This window comes from Mirounga angustirostris, unplaced genomic scaffold (genome assembly GCF_029215605.1).
Source record: "Mirounga angustirostris isolate CCGP_5_RB_7025 unplaced genomic scaffold, mMirAng1.0.hap1 SCAF_7, whole genome shotgun sequence".
NCBI lineage: Eukaryota > Metazoa > Chordata > Mammalia > Carnivora > Phocidae > Mirounga > Mirounga angustirostris.
In genome coordinates, this window is record NW_026991715.1 from 114,454,060 (window position 1) to 114,474,692 (window position 20,633).

Consider the following 20,633-nt stretch of genomic DNA (forward strand, 5'->3'; position numbering starts at 1 on the left):
TGTTCGTCCAGGAACCTCAGCAGAGGAGTTGGGCATTTTGCCGTGTGGTGCGAAACTGCAGGATGAGAAAGATCCATGGGAGGGAGCTAAAATCTAGACAGATACGGGAGAAGAGCTGGAGCCGGCTGAGGGAGAGGAAGACCAGGGAATAACGCAGTGAACTCTTGGGCTTCCTTCTGAAAAGGAATTGAAGCCTTGTGGGTCTGGCTTTCCGTTCTGAGGTGCCATTAGTTATAAGAGGCACCCTCAACTTAATAATAGTTTTATTATATTGAAATATTCCTGTCAATTTAAGATCTTCAGAACATTAGATTGTGAGAGGAAAAAATGTGTGCGCTGGCCTTTGTCTCTGTCTTCCCTTTAAATTAGGGAAATACAGTCTCTGCCGAGAACCTTGAGCTTGCTCAGGCGGTTTGCCCACACCCCCTTCCCCCATCCTTATTCCAGAGTGTTTCTCTCAAGAAAAGAGGAACAGTCGCTGGGGGCAAGGGCCATTTCCTTTATTCTTACCTTCTTCCCTGGAGAGCCTGGATCTAGGCCAGGAAGGGTGCAACTTCCCAGTTTCCATGGATGTGGTCATTTGACTCTGGCTCTTTCTGAGTTTATTCACTTATTTCTCTGGTAAGAATCGCATTCTCTGTCTTTAAAATTCTGGATTGAAGTTAGAAGACCAGAGTTCAAGGTTTGTAAATTGCCCAACTTAAGCAAAATTTCTCTGAGCCTCATCTTCCTTGACAACAAAACCATGACTGAGTTGTGGGTTGGTTTGTGTAAAGATATATATATCTGGATTTATTATAAGGAATTGGCTTATGTGATTATGGAGGTGGGCAAGTTCCAAGATCTGTAGGGTTAGTCAGCAGGCAAGAGACCCAGGAGAACCAATGGTTTAGTTCCCATATGAAGGTCAACAAGAAGAGCTGATGTCCCAGTTCAAAGGCAGTCAGACAGAAAAGAATTCTCTTTACTCACAGGAGGATCAGTTGGTTTTGTTGTTGTGGTGGTGGTGGTTGTTTCTACTTAGGCCTTCAACTGGTTGTATGAGCCTCACCCACTTAAGGGAGAATAATTCTGCTTTACTCAGTCGACTGATTTAAGTGTTAATCTCATCCAAAATGTTAATCTCATCCATTCTCATAGAAACACCCAGAATAATATTTAACCAAATATCTGGATACCCCGTGGCCTAGTCAACTTGACACATAAAATTAACCATCATAGTCTTGAGATTCTATGCTGTCTTTGACTTTTCAAACAGAACTTTCTCAAGACCTTCAGATTATCCCATATGACTACCCAGACTCCTTACTTGTCATCAGAGCTTGGAGCAAGTGGCAAGAAGGGTTATCTGTAGTCTACTTGGGAAAAGGAAGTGGGAGCCTAGGGGGTAGACCAGCTGATAGCATCTCAGATTCTGGATAGGAGTTCAAAGGCAGAAATCTGAATGTTAACCGTTCTATCCTAGCATAGGATACACTTCTTTCTCCTAAAGTACTTTCAACAACATTTCATTTAGCCACAGAACTTGTGGCTGGCTGGTCTCCAAAGTCATTCAGTGGTGCAGGGAATCATTTCTGATGTGACAGACTGGTGTTAGGAATTGGGGTTAGACCAACTCCTGAAATGAATCCTTTGCATTTTACTCTGAAATATACTCTACTGAGTACTTTTGTATTCAAGCATCACCAGAAATTTTGGTGCATACCTGATCAAATGTATTTGTGTCCACAAGGGGGCTTCACTTTCCTGTTTTTCAACTTTGGCTTTCAATACTGTACATTTTGTTTTGTTGTTGTCTTTTACACCAAAAATAGAATCATTTGTTTGTTTCTGATAAGCACTTGTCATCACTAAAAAGAGCGTTGAGAGCCAGGGACAGTGAAAGAATTAAGGCAGCAAAGCCTGAGATTTTGACGGAAGGCTTAGAAGGGTCAGACAGTGGGATAGTAACTTTATAAACATTTCACATCCCTCATCTGAAACTCAAAACAAAGGTCTGGGTTTTTAAACATTAGAGTCATAATTAGGATTATATTGGATTATAATTAGGTTTCTAAATCCCATTGACCTTCTGTTTAAGTTAAAGGTGAATTTTTAAAAATGTGTTCCAATTAATGTGCTAATTATTTTTTCAAATATGAATTCCTTAAACCATTATTTCTTGGGCTTTAGATCACTTTTAATTCTGCATTCAGGTCTGCAACCTTTGTTTTTCTTCTCCCCATCTACCTGAAGTTGCTATGACCAATGACTTGGCACGAAATCAAGCCTCGCCCAAAGCAGTGGGGCTGTTAATTGAACTAAATTTGATTTGAGTGGAAATAAAGACCTAAAGTTACCAGCTCTTGTTTTGACTGGCCGGTTTTTGACTTGTTTTGAAAGATGGTATATTCCAGAGGCAAGAGGGGGCAAAAGCAGAGTTGCACGGAAGAGTAGCTGCAGTGGAAAACGTGCTTCATCCAGCTTTTGTGTGCGCAGTGCTGGAAAAAATGAGTATCTACGAGTCACGAGAAGAGAATGGCAGTACTTTTCCAAATCAGCTTGAGTTCTTAAAGAAAGGAAAGTAAGATACACGGATGGATTTTAAAATGTAAAAAGTGAAAAAGTAGAATCATTGGCCTTGGAATTTTGTTAAATAGTCCAATTGTGTATTTTATAAACACTGTAGCTTTCCATGGATTAACTGAAGACCAAAACCTTATAATTTGAACATTAGGTTGATGAGCATTTCTGGTAGCTATTAAAAAACTGATGTCCTTAGGGTTTAGGGCTGAAAAATCCTCAGTGGCCATATTCCAAAAGCCAAGATATAGGAGCATCCATCAACAATACAATCATGAAACGGATGAACTATCTCACCCCAAATTATGGAGCGATGCTGTGGGATTAAACAAAATCCACAGTACATGTTAGAGAATGGCTCCAATAAGCGTAATCAGGACACTCCGAATGACTTTTAAGTAATGTCTTTAAAAAATCATATTTATCTTCAGAACTGAATCTGATGAAGAAGATGGGTAACATAGAGCTAATATTTATTGAACTCTTACTATCTGCCAGGTGAAGCTTGTTCTAAGTACTTTACATATCTTAAATCACTCATTACACATAATAATTCTATCATTCCTAGTTTACTAATGAGGAAATTAAGGCATAGGTAAATTAAGAAATGTGCCCAAGGTTACATAGCTAACGTGGCATATCATGCCTCATATGAAAATGTAGGATCCTATCTTATATATTTTCTGATATTCCTTTCTCAAATTCTGTTTAAATAGTTTTTAGATAATGAGTGAGCATGAATTAAGATATTTCATAAACTCCCTGTGCTACTAAGGAAAACAGCCTTTTAGACCAGAGAGATATCTATTAAATTGCTTAGGATTGAATTTTTAAACAAGTTGGTAACAAGCATAGAAGATGATAAGGTTCTAGTCAGAGAGCAAAGAATGACATAAGCTTGAAAATATGCATGGTGTTTCTATAGGGAAGACATTTATAAATACAGATAGAAATGTGAAAATTTAGTTAGTGATAATGCCACCCATTTTTAGTGTTTGTCAAATACCATGTGACTGCATGATTATAGAAACTCAAAACAGCCTCCTTCCTTCAAATGGGATTCAATGTCTAAATACGCATTTTCAGCTCAACATGTTCACAACTGAACTCCTGATCTTACTTCCCGAATCCACCCCCTCTGCCACTCTCCTCATTTCAGTTGATGGTAACTCCATCCTTCTAGGTGTTGAGGTCCCAACCATGGAGTCATTCCTCCACCTTTCCTTCTTCCACACCTCACCACGTCCGATTCGTCAGACAGCCTGTTGGCTTTACCTTCAACACACACCCAAAACTTGACCACTTCTTACCACCTCAACAACTTCCGGCCACTCTCTTCTCTCATCTCTTTCCAGGATTATGGTAGTCATTTCCTAACTGGTCTCCCTGCTTCTACCCCTGCCTTCCATGGTCTGTTCTTGACACAGAAGCAACAGGGTTCTGTTAAGACCAAATTACTCCTCACCTAAAGCCCTATGATGCTTCCCCATTGCACTCAAGTAAAAGCCAAAGTTCTTACAGTGGCTGTCAAGATCCTGCAGGATTCAGCCTTCCATTACATTTTTGACTCATTTTCTTGTCCTCCTCATCTCACTTGCTCTGCTCCTGCCATACTGACCTCCCTGCTACTCCTCAAACGGATGAGGCTGGCTCCCACCTTAGGGCTGTTCCCTCTGCCTGCATGTTCTTTCCCCAGATAGCCACGTGGCTCCTCCTTCACCTCCTTCCAGTTTTTGTCAAATGAGCCTCTGATTTAACATTCTCCCACTCCTGAGCCCCTTATTTAGCTTTATTTTACATTATTTTCATAGTGCCCGTGAACTTCTAACAGACTGTATAGTTCATTTCTTTACTATGCCTGTTGTTTGTTCCCTGTACTCCTTCATCCCCTCCTGCTGGAATGTAGGCTCCGTGAGGATAGGACTCTGTTTTGTTCACTGATGGATTGCAGGCACCTAGGACGTTGCCTGGAACATAGTTGATGCTCAATAAATGATGAATTGTGGAACTAGGATATTTAAGCAAGGTAAATAGATTTTAAATGTAATTGGAAAATAGAGACTATTACTCAGAAATAATTGTAGATGAGCTATCAGCACAGCAGATAGGCACCAGATATGTGTTTTCCTGCAAGACAGGTAAAATAAAGGAAAATTCTTAAAATGTGCAACATGTGTTTTCCCTCAAATATTTAAGAGCTGATGAAATCATTCACTTCTTAAAACGGTGAATAGAAATCCTTAAATCAGCCCTGTGAGTAGGTTCTGTGATGATCTGAGATTCCGTGTAGAATCTTCACCTATGCTTCCATATTTAGCATATGTCAGGCATGCAGAGGGTGCTTAGTTACCATCATCTTTTATTGTTATTATACTTTATAGAAATAAGTATTCACTTTAAATAATGAATTTTGAATAAATAATTATGAATACTATTTTGGGGGGACCTTATAAACCTCACAAATTAAACAAACACTATAGCATGCCCTGAATTTCATCTGGTATTTAATTATATGTCTGTTTTAAATTAAGAATCTTCATGCTTTAGGGGCACCTGGGTAGCTCAGCTGGTTGAGCGTCTGCCTTCGGCTCAGGTCATGATCGCAGGGTCCTGGGATCGAGCCCCACGTCAAGCTCCCTGCTCAGCGGGGCGTCTGCTTCTCCCCCTGCTCATGCTCCTCTCTCTCTCTCTCAAATAGATAAATAAAATCTTAAAAAAAAAAAAAAGAATCTTCATGCTTTAAAAGCTCTAGTGAATTGCTTTAGTTTCTAAATCTTTGTGCAAGAGGCCAGAGTCGCATAGCTATCCAGTTTACTTATGTGTCGTGATTGGAATTGGTCTTTGCAAGATCTGTGCTTCTCTTGTTTTTAAGGTGTGGGCGAATTCTGTCACTGAGATTACCAGGGATGACCTCTGTGCGGAAGATGAGGACTCCTCCCCGCAGGACCTCACCTACTGGGTCACTCCACCCAGCAATGGGCATTTGGCTCTCCAGTCCTTTCCTGGCCGAAGCATCCAGAACTTCACCCAGGCCCAAATCAACAAGGGCCAGCTAGTGTTTGTACACACTGGTATGTCATAGAGAAAAGTAATACGAAACTAAAATGTGTTTGAATCACAGGCTAACATGATAGTCAAACCTAGGAGTTGGTGACTGAAAACCACAAGCCATCGAAAAACTTTCTGGGGTCTGTAATTTTTTTTAAGTGGCATGTTGTAGTAAGGCTAATGACAGCAAACACCAGAGACTACCTATAACTCACACATGGCTTACTCACATGGTCATGTAAGGTCTATGCTCAAATACAACTTTCCCAGAGAGTCTTTTCCTGACCACCCATTAAAATAGCATCTCTTCTTGGTCCCTCTCCATCCCTTACTGACTTCCTGCCATTGTAGTATAGATTGCTTTGTTTGTTTGTTGTCTGTCTTCCTCACTAGAGGGTACAAGAGCAGGATCTTTGTTTTGTTTGCTCTGAGATCCTCAGCACCTCAAAGAGTGACGAGAACAAGTAGGTGCTTAATAAAAATGTGTTGAAAGAATGAAATAATATTGAATAGTTTTATGTTCCAGGTCATGTTCCAGATGCTAGGGATACTTTAGTGAACAAAACAAACATATTTGTAAAATAAATGAACACATGGATAAACTAATGAATGAATATAGCTGTAATTCTAAGAGCCTCAGACATTAAAAGGCTTATTTTCTTCCTTCTGTTAATCAGCAAGCCAAATAGCTCCTATGAATCTGAGGAAGGGGTGATCCAGTCTGGCTTTGTTTCCAGGTTGCCCCTGTCACCGGATGGAGAGGGGAAGGAGCCCACTCCTGGGCTGCTGAGTTAACGGGGGTTGGGGGTGCCTGAGCTAGGGGGCATGATGGGAAAGCTACCAGTCATAGCTGGTCAGCCATTTTTATTAACTTCTTTGAAAATATAGTCAAGAAAATAAAGATAAAAAAAATCTTCTAATTTCAAATGTAGTATTTTCCTGATTATCTCTGCAGTTAATACAAAGAATCCCCAAATAATCTGAAAATAATTTACTATGTGAATGCTCTCAACTCGTGGTTCCAAACCTGTAGCCTGGGGACCTATGAGGTTAATTTTATTGCAACAAGATACTAAATCTACTCACATATGTACCAAAGCCTTGTTTCTAGACCAGATGATCTTTTCCACGTATGGATGTTCTCATTTTTTAAATGTGTACAGATGTGCCGATTAATAAAATACAATTCATTTAAAGAGGTACTGAAGTAATAGGAAATTTTCTCCAAATTTTGTGTGGTTTTGATTATTAGATACCAACAATCCAAGTATTATTAGATGAAGGCCTAGAAAGGTTATTTTTTTGAAAGGATTATATTTTCAAAATGGAGAGAACTGCTCTGGAGACTCCCCCAAGGGAAGTTTCAGATTTCTGCAACGATGCAGTTGGCCAGGAAAAGGAATCCTTGAGTCTCTGGCCCACACTGACATCACAGGAGGTGCGGTCACATGACCCATTTCATTTACTCTGCACAAGTCCTCTGAGCCATGTGGAGCAGTGACCCCATCTTAGAGATGAAGAAACTGAGGCTCAGAACGATGTAAGCTGAGCTCACCCTGCAGCTGGGCTTTTTCCGCTGCCTGCCACCCACTGAAGGACAGAGCAGGTTAAAGAATTGCACTCACTATTTGCAGGACTAAAATGAAAATTGGCTCTGGATTTATTTATTTGTAAACAACCAGATCCAGGTTCACTTTTGGCTGGTAGAGGAAATAATTTCTCCTAAAAAAAAAAAAAAAAAAAAAAGGCAGGAAGGAGAGTTAAAGGCAAGCTCCTTGAGCAGAGGTAGTAATGGCCGGCGCAGACGAGGCTGTTGCTGAGACCAGCTGGTTCTCCTGCTACATCTGTCCATTATCAGCCCCAAACAAAGGCTTAGGTTTAATTAGTCTCTCTTAGCATTTATATTTGCAAAGTGCTCTACCACTAATCTAATTCATTTTTCACATAACAACCTAAGTAGGTTGATAAAGCCAAGATGGGGGAGGCTGTGTGATTTAAGGCCGCCCTTTGCAAAGTACTGTCGGAAAGATCTGAGGTTGTGCAACAGAAAATCTACAGGTCTCCCCTCCTTTCATGTTTCCCTCCTTTCCTCTCTTTGGTCATAGTTAGTGTGGTAAGTTAGGCCATTCCCAGGACACTATTCTAGTATGTATTTTGATAGGATTCCTTTTGATTCTGTTTCCACGTTGTTTCTGGATTCATGAAATGTGGAAAGTGCCTGGTGGCAGAAAGTATTCTCTCCCTCATTTCATGTTTCATTAAATGCAACGTCAGAGTGCTATTTCTAGTAAAAACAAGCAAACAAGCAAGCAAACAAAATTTGATTGTGGGCCCCTGTTCGAAATTAAGCAGACTCAGAATTCTCTCTCTCTCTCTCTCTCTTTTTAAAAACGACGACTCTTGAGTGTATTGGGAAATTTTTAAAAGTCTGTAACCTTTTTTTGTGAGGACTCGGAACTCTGGGTGTGCATAGATAACAGAAACTCAAGAGGCTGTCAAGCCGTCAGCCAGCCGTTTATTAAATTGTGTTATAAGGGAGTACTTGTACGTAATTGCGGAGTCTGACCCTGCCTTCTTTGTTCCTTGCCACATGTCCCTGAGGGCAACAAAGAGAACATTTCTACCCATTACATGATGCAAAGACGTGTGGGCCTCCAGATTTACTGCTGGCTGAACATTTTCAAAGGGTGATGGGAATACGAACATCAGGCTACATCGTGAGCTCGCCTGGTGCTTTGTGAGTCAGCCTGGGAAAGCCCTCCTGGGGACGGGAGCCATAGGGGGCCTGTCTCAATTTCTCTGACACACCTAAGTTATTTGATAACTTTATTGATATCACTAATCCTTTGACAGCATTGTGGGAGTACCGTTCTCTTCCTGCAGGAATTCAACAGAAGCTGGCCTGGGTCTTTCCCCACTCTTTACCACCTTAGCAGAAAACAGCTAGTTCGAGATCAGTGAATAATTAGAAATTATTTGGAGGGAGGGGCTAAGTGTTTTTACTTCCCCCTAGTTTTGATTTTCGGTATTATTAAGTCAGCATTATCAATATCTCAGGAATTGCTTGTGTGTGTGTGTGTGTGTGTGTGTATGTGCGCACGACATGCATGCATTCCAGAGGAGGAAAATGCAGGTGATAAATATGTTTAAAAAGATTTTTTAAAATTTCTTAGAGGTAATACCTTTGCTTTCTTTTGTTAGGTCACGGGGAGGGGAGTGAGGGGAAGGGGGAAAGGGGAGGAGGAAATATGCATTTTAACCTTTATTATTGTTCTTTTAACTTCACATTTTGGCAATATTTGGTTTGGTGAGTTCAGTGATCTATTTACACATTCTCTAGTTGATAGGGGTTGCTTTGCGGGAGAGAGGGTGAAAGTGGGTGGCTTTTGCTGAACAGCCAAAGTGACCAGAATGTAATTCTTCTTTTGAAGGAGCCATGTCAGGAGGCTTTAATTTTCAGGTTACTGATGGTTTGAACTTTGCACCACGACAAATTTTTAGCATCACGGCTCGAACCCTGACCCTTAGCTTAGAAGTAAACCGAGGACTGAGCATCTTTCCAGGTAAGATTTTATTTTATTTTTTAATTTTTACTTATTTATTTGAGAGAGAGAGAGAGGGAGAGAGTTTTCGAGCACACAAGCAGGGAGAGGGGCAGAGGGAGAGGGAGAAGCAGACTCCCCTGCTGAGCAGGGAGCCTGACACAGGGCTCCATCCCAGGACTGCGAGATCATGACCTGAGCCAAAGGCAGCCACTTAACCGACTGAGCCACCCAGGCGCCCTTCCAGGTCAGATTTTAACTTGAGTGCATTTGGGGTGAAGTGGTTTTCAATTTATTCAGAAAGCTCTACCTGCGTGGTAAAAAAGTGTCACCGTTTACCATAGAGTGATACCAACAACAGTTATAAAGTCCCAGAAAGAATCCTCTCTTTGCAGGAATTTAGCAAAAGCAAGACTGTCTCTGTCTACCTCCTCTCTCTTTGCCCTCCATTGTTTGGCAGAGAGGATGTGCTGGTGAAGGGCCGCGGGGGAGGAGGCCCATGATCCACATGCACTCTTCCCGTACTTTCTCTGTAGGGTCCTTGACAAAGCAGGGAGAACCAGGCTCTGCAGTGACCATCGAGATCTTGGATTTTCTTTTTCTAAATATAGAAACCCTGTGCATCCATGGATACTGTGAGGGATTTCACTGAGTGTTGGCTTTAGGGCCCTGAAGCCTCTGGACTCTTGTTGGCCCAGAATCTCAGCTTGGCTGAGATGGAAAAATCAAAGTGAGCATCTCTGGCTCAGTACCCTCATGGCAGGGATAGGGAAAGATTTACCCCATGGCAGGGGTAATAAAAAAGAAGAACAAACATTTAAACTTGTTATTTTTTTAAAAATGCACTGAGGTAGACTGAACAGAAAACAATAAAATTTATATTACAGGTTTTTTTTTAAAAAAAGGCCCTTACACAGTGACCTGTTTACTTGATACATGTTACCAAACAGAGATGGAGAAAGATAGTAATCACTTTATTAGTTATGGTTATTCTACGGTCACTCTAAGCCAGTTGTTCTTAACCAGGAAGCTTCTAAAAATAGCCATGTCTGGGCCTCACCTTACCCCAGCTGAATGGGGAGTCTCTGCCATAGGGCCTGGCCATCATTATATTTTTTTAAGTTCCAGGTAATTCTGAAGTACAGCCAGGATTGAGATCCATGGGGCTGGGCACGGAAGGTACTCGTTTTTTACTCCTTACACACATGTGAGGTAGGTGATATATTTACAGGAATCTGGCAGGATTTGTGGCTTAGAGAGATGATGTCATTTGGCAGTGCAACCGGTAAATGGTGGGTAAAGCTCGCATCCTTCTAAGGTAGACCCGGAGAAAAATCACTGTAACTTTAACAGAAACACAGTGTTTGAGGAGAAATGTTGCAATTTTTAGTTGCCTTAAGCACTTGAGCTCATGAAAAGAAATCTTATTAAAAGCCAATTAAAGATACGTTAACCCAGATTCTTCTATTCCAGATTCTTTTTATATTCCATAATTTTTCTCTGGGAATAACTGTGATGTGTCTATCGATATTTTTCAAGGCAATGAGGGTGCCATTTAGTGTTTAAAAATAAGCAAACGACTACAACCTAGTAATCTGAAAAATGTAGTAACCTACCGGGAAAAAAGTGTTCTAAAATCAGAGTAAATCTGGCTGCTGCGAAAGATGAAACACTTTTCATCTCTTCTGGCTCAACTTTGGGTTAGTAATTGATGAGAGTTGTGTCAGCTTAAAGGGGAGTTATAGCCACTACAGCTTAGAAAGTTTTGTGTTTCTGGCGCCCATTTTACTGAATATTAGTTTAGCAAGAAAAATATATGAAAGTGGCCCAAATTCCCTTGTCACCTTTGTGGAACTATGCAAAACAGAGTTTTCATAGCCCTCTGTCTAATATTTGGACCCAACCCTGAGTGAGCGGCTCCTTTCTCCAAGCTTGTCCCTAGCTGGCACCTGTGGTCTGTTATTCTTGGTTCCTGCATTGCCCTCCGTCCCCGGGGTTTTACCTTGTCTCCAGCTCCAGCATCTGGCCAGCGGGATGATGGGTTTTCGTGTCCATTTCCATTAGGCAGCTGGTACATTTGATAAAATTCCACTCGAGTGGATGTGGGAATGACTCCTGCAGAGTCACAGGTTTTAGAGTTGGGATGGATCTTATGGCTCGCTTGGTCCAGTTGTCCTTGGGGTTTTTCCTCTCCTCATGTCCCGGGTGGTGGGGGCCCACTTGTTTCTGCACCAGAAGTCCCTGGCATGGGTGTGGTTCCGATGACCACATCTCCTCCTCTCTCTAGGGACGCAGTGAGCCTTGCTCAGCCTGCTTCTACAGTAGCCACCCGAGGATGTTGGTCCCTGCTGCTCTGTGAAGTTGGGCGGGGGCGGGGGGGGATGATGACAGATGACACTCTCCCTCCTCTCTCAGGACCGCACCTCCCCCATCATGACAGGTCCTTCAGGGAGCAGGGTCTGAGTGACCTCTGCCTCCCTCGTCTGTTAGGCGGTACTTTGGCTGAGAGGGGAGGGGGCTCTGTACCCCCTTCCTGTGTGATTGCAGGTGTAGCTGTCAGCTATTACGCCTCTTGTCATACTCCAGTTGACCCATATGTTCTGAAATATCAGGGAAATTGTATTCCTTTTTATAGAACAATAGATTTTATAGAACCATAATAGCAGGAAATCTATTCCTGTTCTAGAATGGACATCCAGATACTATTAATACCTGTGCTTTTGTTGTGTTTTACATTTTCGTCTACTGCCCTGGATTGTTTGAAGGATTTCAGTGAAATAATGTATATAAAAGTAAGTTGCATCATCCCTGTTTGAGCATGATGCAATGTTGATAGAAAACACTGGGGCTCAGGCAGTTTCAAAGCCATATAACTAACAGGAATCATAAGCCCCAAGAGCGAGGGCCAACTCCAACCCCAAATCTTGTGCTGGAATCACGGCAGCTTCTCTCCTTTCTGGGCATGCCTGTGTTCCAGGCCCGTCTCAATTTTTAGAATACCAGTTCTCAGAGAATGCAGTCATCATGGAGGCTCTTTATTTTTGTCTCCTTGATATTATTGACGGATTGATATACACAACCAGGAAAATACGCATAGCAATTTAATAAACAGCAATGATGACGTAGACATTTTGTGTGTTTCACTCCCTTGAGTAGGAAAATCTTGCAACCCAGCATCAGTCCCCATTTATTTTTACTCACACTGATCCCATACCAGGTGGACTCTCTCCAGCAGCCTGGCAGACTTTGGCCGGGCTCTTTTGCCTTCCTTGTCGACTTAGTCTTAAAAAGTGGCCCTGACTTGAGACCTGTAAGAATTTGTCGGGTGAGCCAAAATACTTATAAGAATACTGAACGGTTGAATATTTTAAGGTTAACCATCGCTTCTGTGCCCTGCCAAATTTGAAAGTCATTTTTTAACTCAGTTATTTCAAAGTAGGAAGGACTGCAGTTCTAAATGAACTCTTTGTGTGTGAACGAAGAAAAAATGTCTACTCAATGTATATTTTCGTTATTTTGCATATACATGGGTATACATAAATACACATATACACATATGTACACACACACATATACTCACATTCTACTTCTTCCTGCAAAATTTATTCCCCAGAAAATTTTATAACCAGTTTTTCACCTTGAATGCTACCATGAAATGCATTTGTTTATTTATCTTTAGTCGTGACATGTTAGAACATGTTGTGGTCTTAGGACCTAGTTTTTCTGCATATCCAAATGGTACTTGGCTCTTTTACAAAGAGTGTTGAGGAGGGGTTGACCTTGAGAGTTTTGTCAAACTGGTCTAGAATATAAGCTTACACAGTAGCTGATCAGTGAAGGGTATTCATAGCAGACTGTGTCACTTCAATCCCCTTGGGGTTCGGTCATGCTATAGAGGGAATCACATCTCACTGATGGGCCATCTGTCCTTTGTGGTGGGAATGGAGGGAGAGAAGAAAGCAGAAGGAAATCACAGTGTGTTGCTAGAGTTTAGAGCAGAGATTTGTAAAACCTTTTAGTCAGCTAGTCTTGCAACACTGATTTGAATATTGCAAGACTTAGTGGGAGATAATCAAGAGCTCTAAGAAAAGGCTTAATCAAGCCTTAAGGAAAAAAAAAATAAAGGCTTACTAATTGGGGAAATAGGAGACTTACCCTCAACAGGACACTAACCATGCATAACATATGCTAAGGGTCCAGTGAGTGGTATAGACTAGGTGAGCAACACGAGTTCAGGGGAGGGAAATTCCCCATAGCCTGGAATAGTCACGGAGAGCTTGTTGGCTAGAGAGGTCCTCAGCTGCCTGTGCAGAGGGAGTAGCATTTCAATGAGTGGCAACAAAGAGGGGGGAGCATACAAGGGAGCACAGTATGGCTGCAGAGGTGAGGACCAGGGAAGAGGTTTGGCAGCGTGTTCGGAAGGTGGAGAGGAGAATCTGTTGGATTTGTTGAATGATTCATCACATTTCCTAACTCAGTTATCATTCCAGCACTGAGCTTAAAGTAGTACAGTGTAGACAATATAGCGTCAACTTTAAAAATACTCATTTTGAGGGGCACCCCGGTGGCACAGCCGGTTAAGTGTCTGCCTTTGGCTCAGGTCATGATCCCCGGGTCCTGGGATCAAGTCCTGCATCAGGCTCCCTGCTCAGCGGGGAGCCTGCTTCTCCCTCTTCTCCCCGCTCGTGCTCTCTCTCACTATCTCTGTTGCTATCTCTGTCTCTCTCAAATAAATAAATAAAATCTTTTAAAAAATGAAAATACTCATTTTGGAGTCAGTGAGACCTACATTTGACCATTAGGCAAATCGTTTAACCTCCCGGAGACTTGTTATCCCTTCTTAGTGAGGACACAAATCTGTATTTCTTTGGATTATCATGATATCCAAAAGGAATGGCAGGACTATCTGTGCTGTTCCTAGTACATCTCTACTCCTTATTAGGGCTTGTCACATATGAGACACTTGATAATGTCTGTTGAAGAAATGAGCAAGGCCTCCTAGCCTGGTGGCCATGAATCTCTTGCTGTTACAGAGGTGGTTGTTTTTCATGAAACAAACACAATGGGAGATAAGGTATGTTTGAGAAATGCTGTATTTAAAAGAAGGATAGGGATGCCTGGGTGGCTCAGATGGTTAAGCATCTGCCTTCGGCTCAGGTCATGATCCCAGGGGTCCTGGGATCGAGCCCCACATCGGGCTCTGTGCTCAGCAGGGAGCCTGCTTCTCCCTCTCCCTCTGCCTGCCTGTCTGCCTACTTGTGATCTCTCTCTCTCTGTCAAATAAATAAATAAAATCTTTAAAAAAATAAAAAATAAAAAAAATAAAAGAAGGATAAAGTAGATTTCTTTACTCCAACACTTAAAGTCTGTAACATGCTGATTTGCTTTTCAAAATCTCTAAGAGGTGCATATGGAGTGAGGGCTTGCCAAACAGATATGGTTATGAGCCCTTTTATTACCACACTTCTTGTAGGACGGTTACTTTATGGAATATACAGTTAGGTGGCACCTTGGAGAACTCCTTCCCAAATTAAGTTCCTGGAGCTTACCGATGAAACTATCAATGCTTGGATAAAATGAGGTAGGTTGGGGGGCAAGCGATGTTTGGCTTTCCGAGAATTGGGCTGAATGCTAAAAGATGCTCATCAGGCAGTTACAACATGGAGCTGGCTAGTCTTGCTGACTGAGCATGCCCAGATGACGTCCGAATAGGAATTAAACCCTAGGAACACTTCTGGGTTAGATACCTGGACAAGGGGATGAGGGATTAATATACCCTGGCTGAGGAAAAAAGCACTCTTGGCCTGGAACATCTCTGGTGGGTCCTATCCCCCAAAAGTCTAAGACAAATTAAATGATACTGTTTTAAAGAAAGAGTCCCTCCCATCCCCCACCTGCCAAAGGTAGCCCTGGACAGGGAGGAATAAGTGAAAAGTTAGAATCCTTTATACGAAGGAGATAATTAAGAAGGCACAGTGGGGGAAAGTTCTAAAAAAAAAAAAAAAGCTGAAGATAGAGAAGTTTGGGTGTCCAAAGACTGCACACATGAAAACACGATCCACCTGACAGGATGAGGGAAACCCACGTTGGTAGGTAACAAAGAATGGGCCTTAGTTTTGACTTTATGTGACACTGACTGTGGGTACAGAATAATTCCTCTTGGCCTTCCTGAGTGACCTCAGATCCTGGGCCCGCAGCTCCAGAAGCTGGAAGAGGGCAGTGTCTGCAAAAATTTCAGTGGCAAAGACGTAAGAGAAATGTGGGAGGCAGTTATAAGCCTCACCTGAGTACTTGTATGTAACAGCCAAAATTGTGCCAAGACAGTCCCGAACCTGGGACCCAACTGTGTTCCTGAGGCTGACATCACCAGGCATTCCTGCCTCACCCCCAGAGCCCCAGGACCTAGTGCCCATCCCAGGGGCTCAGACATTTTGTTTTGTTTTGTTTGGGTTTTCAGGTTTACAGAGGTATAATTAACAAAATTTGAAACTATTCAAAGTATACAAAATGATGATTTGATATACCTCTACATTATGAAAGGATTATTCCCCCCATCAAGTTAATTAACACATCCATCACCTCATATACTTACCTTTTGTGTGTGTGTGTTTGAGAACATTTCAGTTCTCCTGTCTTAGCAAATTTCAATTATGCAGTATAGTGCTATCCACTCTAGTTACCATGTCAGACATTAGATCCTCAGACCTTATTCATTTTATAACTGCAAGTTTGTACCTGTTACCAACCTCTTCTTATTACCCCATCCCCTGGCAACCACTTTTCCGCTGTTTCTATGAGTTCAACTGGATTGGTTTTGGGTTTTCTCAGTTTTTTGTTGTTTTTTTTTAAGTAAGCGGTATCATGCAGTATTTGCCTTCTCTGGCTTGTTTCACTTAGCATAATGCCCTCCAGCGACATCCATGTTGGCGCAAATGACAGAATTTCATTCTTTTTTAAAGCCTGAATAATATAAATTATATATGTACTTACATATGTAATTATTTTCTTCAAGATAATGGTTTTGCTTCCTTTGGATGTATACCCAGAACTGGGATTGCTGGATCGTATGGTAGTTCTGTTTTTAATATTTTGAGGAACCTCCACACTGTTTTCCATAGTGGCTGCACCAATTTACAAAACAAGGGTTTTCTTTTCTCCACATCCCTCATCAGCTTTTGTTATCTCTTGTCTTTTTGATAATGGCTGTCCTAACAGGTGTAAGGTGGTATCTCATTGAGGTTTTGGTTTGCATTCCCCTGATGATAAGTGATGATGAGCACTTTTTCATGTACCTGTTGGCCCTTTTTCTGATCCGTAGTCAGACGCGTTATCCATTGCGCCACTGGCCCTGCCCTGTTGGCCCTTTTTTATGTCTTCTTTGGAAAATTAGAGGGGTGATTGGGGGAGGGGGAAAACACTGCTCCTTCACCACAGACCGTTTGAGAACCACCTGCTCTAACCTGAATGTCCCAAGGCTCTCTAGCTCTGAGTTGCCACATTTGGTCAAATTAGCACAAACACTTGTGTGTTCCCGGTTCTTCCTCCTGCCTGTCTGGGGTCCTCTGGAGATGTCTCAAGTTCGTTCAAGAGCCAACCTCTCCCCCAGATGTCCACAGATGGACACTCCATTGAGCACCTGCAGCTACCATCAGGCCAGGGTGCGTCTGTCCTCCCCGGGGGGGGGGGGGGGGGGCGGGGGGAGGGCGCTGTCTCGGGTTCTCTCGGGGCACCCAGCCGGCTCCCCTTCCTGCACTCTGAGCCAAGCCCCCACACACTGGCATTGCGTCTTTTCTCTGGGGATCAGTAAGCCACGCAGGACTGGCAGGGACTGAGGAGCTCATCTCATCAGGTTTTCCTCCTTCATCTCCAGCCCCAGGAGCAAATCTCATCCTTAAATAGATGCCGTGGGGATCACTAGCCCCTCACAGCCCAGTTTCTTGCCAGCCTGTCCCCCCCATATAAACATGTGTTTTCCAGAATTTTCAGGGGTCTATAAAGGTCATTTTGTTAACTGGCAGCCTTCCTATGCCTCATACTTCAGGGCATGTTTTAATCTTCACTTAGGTTCCATGAAGCCCCTTTCATCTGGTGACCTGAGAGCTGTGACCAGTGACGCGGACAGCATAGGAAACAGAACTGTAACTTTTACGGTTATAAGTTCCCCTAGACTCGGGAGGCTGGTGCGAGTCAATTCTGACAACAGCACGGAGGATGTTTCCGTGTTTACGCAGAATCTGGTGAGTCCTGAGGTCCGTGCAGCTGGGCAGGGCTGGGTGGCTCTGCAGGGTGGCCCCTCGCTTGTCTTCATCCTGTTAAGCCCAGCCGACGCGCCCCTTTGCCCAGGCAATGACCATTTCAGCTGTGCTGGTTTTCAAACCAAACACTTTGTAGCGAGCACAGCATGACACAATGGTCAGAAAACTCTAAGCAACTTCAAACTCTGTGTCTAATAAACGAAAAGGAATCCTTTTATCATGAAGAAAGATTTCAAAGGAAACCCAAAGCGGAGGCGCAGGAGTAAATTCCGCAGGATATGTCATATTTTACATATGATTTAATATGTAAAATTATATACATTATTTAGCATAGTATAGTTATACGTATACACATAAATCTGTATGTGTGTGTATCTAATCTGTATCCAGAACCATCTGTTTTAAACTTCACTAGCTTTCTACCACCACCACCATCCACATACCTTTTTATTTAAATGGATAAGCCTTCAAGCCTTTTGATATGTATTTTTTTTTCTTTTGCATCCTAGGAATGTGACTGACTGTCATACGTGATTTCATTTTCTAAAAGTCTATGTTCCCAAATGGTCTTCTTGAATATAACTAATTCTTGCTTTTTCCATTCTTAAACATTGTGTACACAGATTTGATCGATGATTTGGCTGTGGCTTTACATCCTAAGGAATAAAAACACTCCAAAGTCAAATTTAGAGACATAGTAAGAGTGAGCCACATGTCTGCCTTTAACCTTCATGCCATTTCTCTCCTGTGTGATGTAACAAAGTTGAATTTGGCTTTGGCCTTGCAGCTGCCTTTGGGATGCATTTAAGGGCGCAGACCATGAGGCTAGCAAAAGCTCTGAGTGTAGCACTGAAAAAGAGGAAGTATGAATTCTCTAGTTTACAGATGCCCTCTGGAGGAAGAAAAAATAAATTAGGTCGAAAACTAAATTCTGTGAGGAACTTAATGTGTCCAAAGGCATCAAAACCTGCCCAGGGTCAGTTTGCATTTTGAATAATGACAAGAATGATATCAGCTCTATAAAGACGCCTTGGCTCTAACCCTAGTTCTTTAAAAAACAAAACCCACTTTTTTAGATGGTGACCATTTTAAGCATGAGTTTCCACTAGTTTTCATTGCAAATATATGCTATTTTAGATGAATCTAGTCTACTAAGCTGTAGTGAATATGGTAGCCAGCATCCACTAGTTAACGCTGCAGTAACAAGTAACTCCCAAATCTCAATGACTTACAATAACAGAGTTGATTTCTCCCTTATACTGTGTATGGGCTGTGGGGTAGCTGTGGGTCTGCTCTCCATCTTTCCCTCATTCCAGGGCCCAAGGTCAAAGGGCAGCCCCTCTCTTGGGCAGTGGCTGTATTTACTGCAAAGGAAAAAGAAGTGAGGGTAGAACCACATGATGACTCTTCGAGTTGTGCTCAGATGTGCCATGTGTCACTTATGCTCACATCTCACTGACTAAAGAAAGTCACATTAGCAAACCTGATGTCATTGGGTTGGGGAAGGACAGTCAGTCATCGCACAGAGAGGAGGCCCTGAATAACTGGAACAACAGAACAGAACAGAACAGTCTACCACAGCGGGCTAGCCTGGTAATCTGAACCCACTGTTTGTAATACCTTTTCCTATGAAAACAAACTGCTTTTATAATACAACACACTTATAAACAGGAACTAAAACCCCAACCTAGTTATAAGGCTCTGGCGCAGGCAGTAAAAGTCTTGATCGATTATAATCCAATTATTTTAAGATTTTATTTTTCCTCTCATTATTCCTTCCACTTCAAGAACCAAGAGGCAAGTGTCAAGGGAAGGTATTAGCAATGGCAGGTGGTCGCTGGTGCAAGTGAGGTGTTAGATTGGGGCTCAGGGCTGTAAGGGACCTGCAAAGGGGTGTCTGGGACCAGGAGCCTTGGGCCCAACTCTTGGTCTTTCCTGTGGAGACAGGGGCAGGCTGGTCTGGAAGCACAGCCTGGGAAGTGCCACAAGTCAGGTGTGGTGAGATATGAGCTTCATTCTTCTCGAATGGACCAGGTGAGTGGCTCTTCTCAACACACAAGGCCTTTTCCTCCCAAGTCCAGCACCCACCGTGCCAGCAGCGCAGCCTAGTGCTTTTGTCTCGGAGGACAAAGGCAAGCTCCTTTTATTGTATCTAAGGCACCAAACCGTATATCAGGTCTTTTATGCAAGTATACTCCTGGACGTGACAATTCCTGCGTCGGAAAGCAATATCTAAGATATATGTAGATGCTGTAGAAATTCAGCTCAGTGGCCCACACTCTCTGCCCGTGGTGTGTGAGTGTGAGGCAAACACCTCACTTAGGAATCGGGCGCCCTGTTGCTGCTCCTTGATCTTCTGCTGACTGCTCGTGGCTGAGGACAAGTCCCTTGGCCTCTAACATCAGACCTGGATTAGCTCTGTGAGTTAGAGCAAATTAAATATCTTTGAAACCCCAGTTTCCTCATCTGTAAAATGAGGAAAACAGTAGTGATCATAATTGAAGCCATTTTGAACATTCATCACGTCCCGCATGCTGTCCTAAACTTGCTTCTTTACTACTCATCATCTCACCTTACAGGCTGGGATCCTAAAGCATGGGGACGTTCAGCAATCTGCCCACAGTTACACAGCCCAGGAGCAGCAGAACCTGGATTTGAACCCAGGGCTTCTGACCCTAGGTCATGCTCCCCTCTACCAGGCTGTCCTTTCTTCTAGGAGCTTGTGTATGGATTAACATGGATTGTGGGTACAAAATGCCTAGCACACTGCTCCACATGCAGCAGACACGAGCTAAATGCTAGCTAAGGCTGTTACTATCTTTTTGTTCTTGGAAATGTGAGAGGTTCCTTGCCTCTCCCGGTAGCCAAAAGACTGGTTTCACAGGGGAAGGCAATTTTTCTGGGACACCAGAATTGGCTGCCATGTTTATCCTAATGTGCTACAATGATTTAATGAATTGAAATGAGGTCATTAGAAGAGGGTGACATTTGCCTGTCACCCCGTAACCCAACTACCCTTTCCCTTTGGGGAAGAGCCCCCTGGTGTTCTGGAACACACTTCCCTGAGTGATGATGAGAGCAGGGGGCTGAGGAAATGTCAGGTCCTCCTGCCTGGATGGAGCACTTCGACCTTGAGCAGACCAGAGGTTGGAAGGCAGAATGAGGACCCGGGGCTGGGGACAGGGTCCGAAGATCCCACCCCAGCGGCCAGAAGGAGGAGGACCCA

The 20,633-nt window shown here is 42.8% G+C and overlaps 1 protein-coding gene across 2 annotated transcripts in view; it reads left to right on the forward strand.

Annotated features, from left to right (window-relative positions):
- LOC123863631 (chondroitin sulfate proteoglycan 4-like) overlaps positions 1-20,633 on the forward strand; it is a 59,071-nt gene that overhangs the window by 24,865 nt on the left and 13,573 nt on the right. For both annotated transcript variants that reach the window (XM_045903410.3, XM_064596699.1), the window contains exons 6-8: positions 5,435-5,633; positions 9,042-9,173; positions 17,217-17,389. In XM_045903410.3, coding sequence (XP_045759366.1) covers positions 5,435-5,633; positions 9,042-9,173; positions 17,217-17,389 — 504 coding nt within the window. The remainder of the gene's footprint in view (positions 1-5,434; positions 5,634-9,041; positions 9,174-17,216; positions 17,390-20,633) is intronic.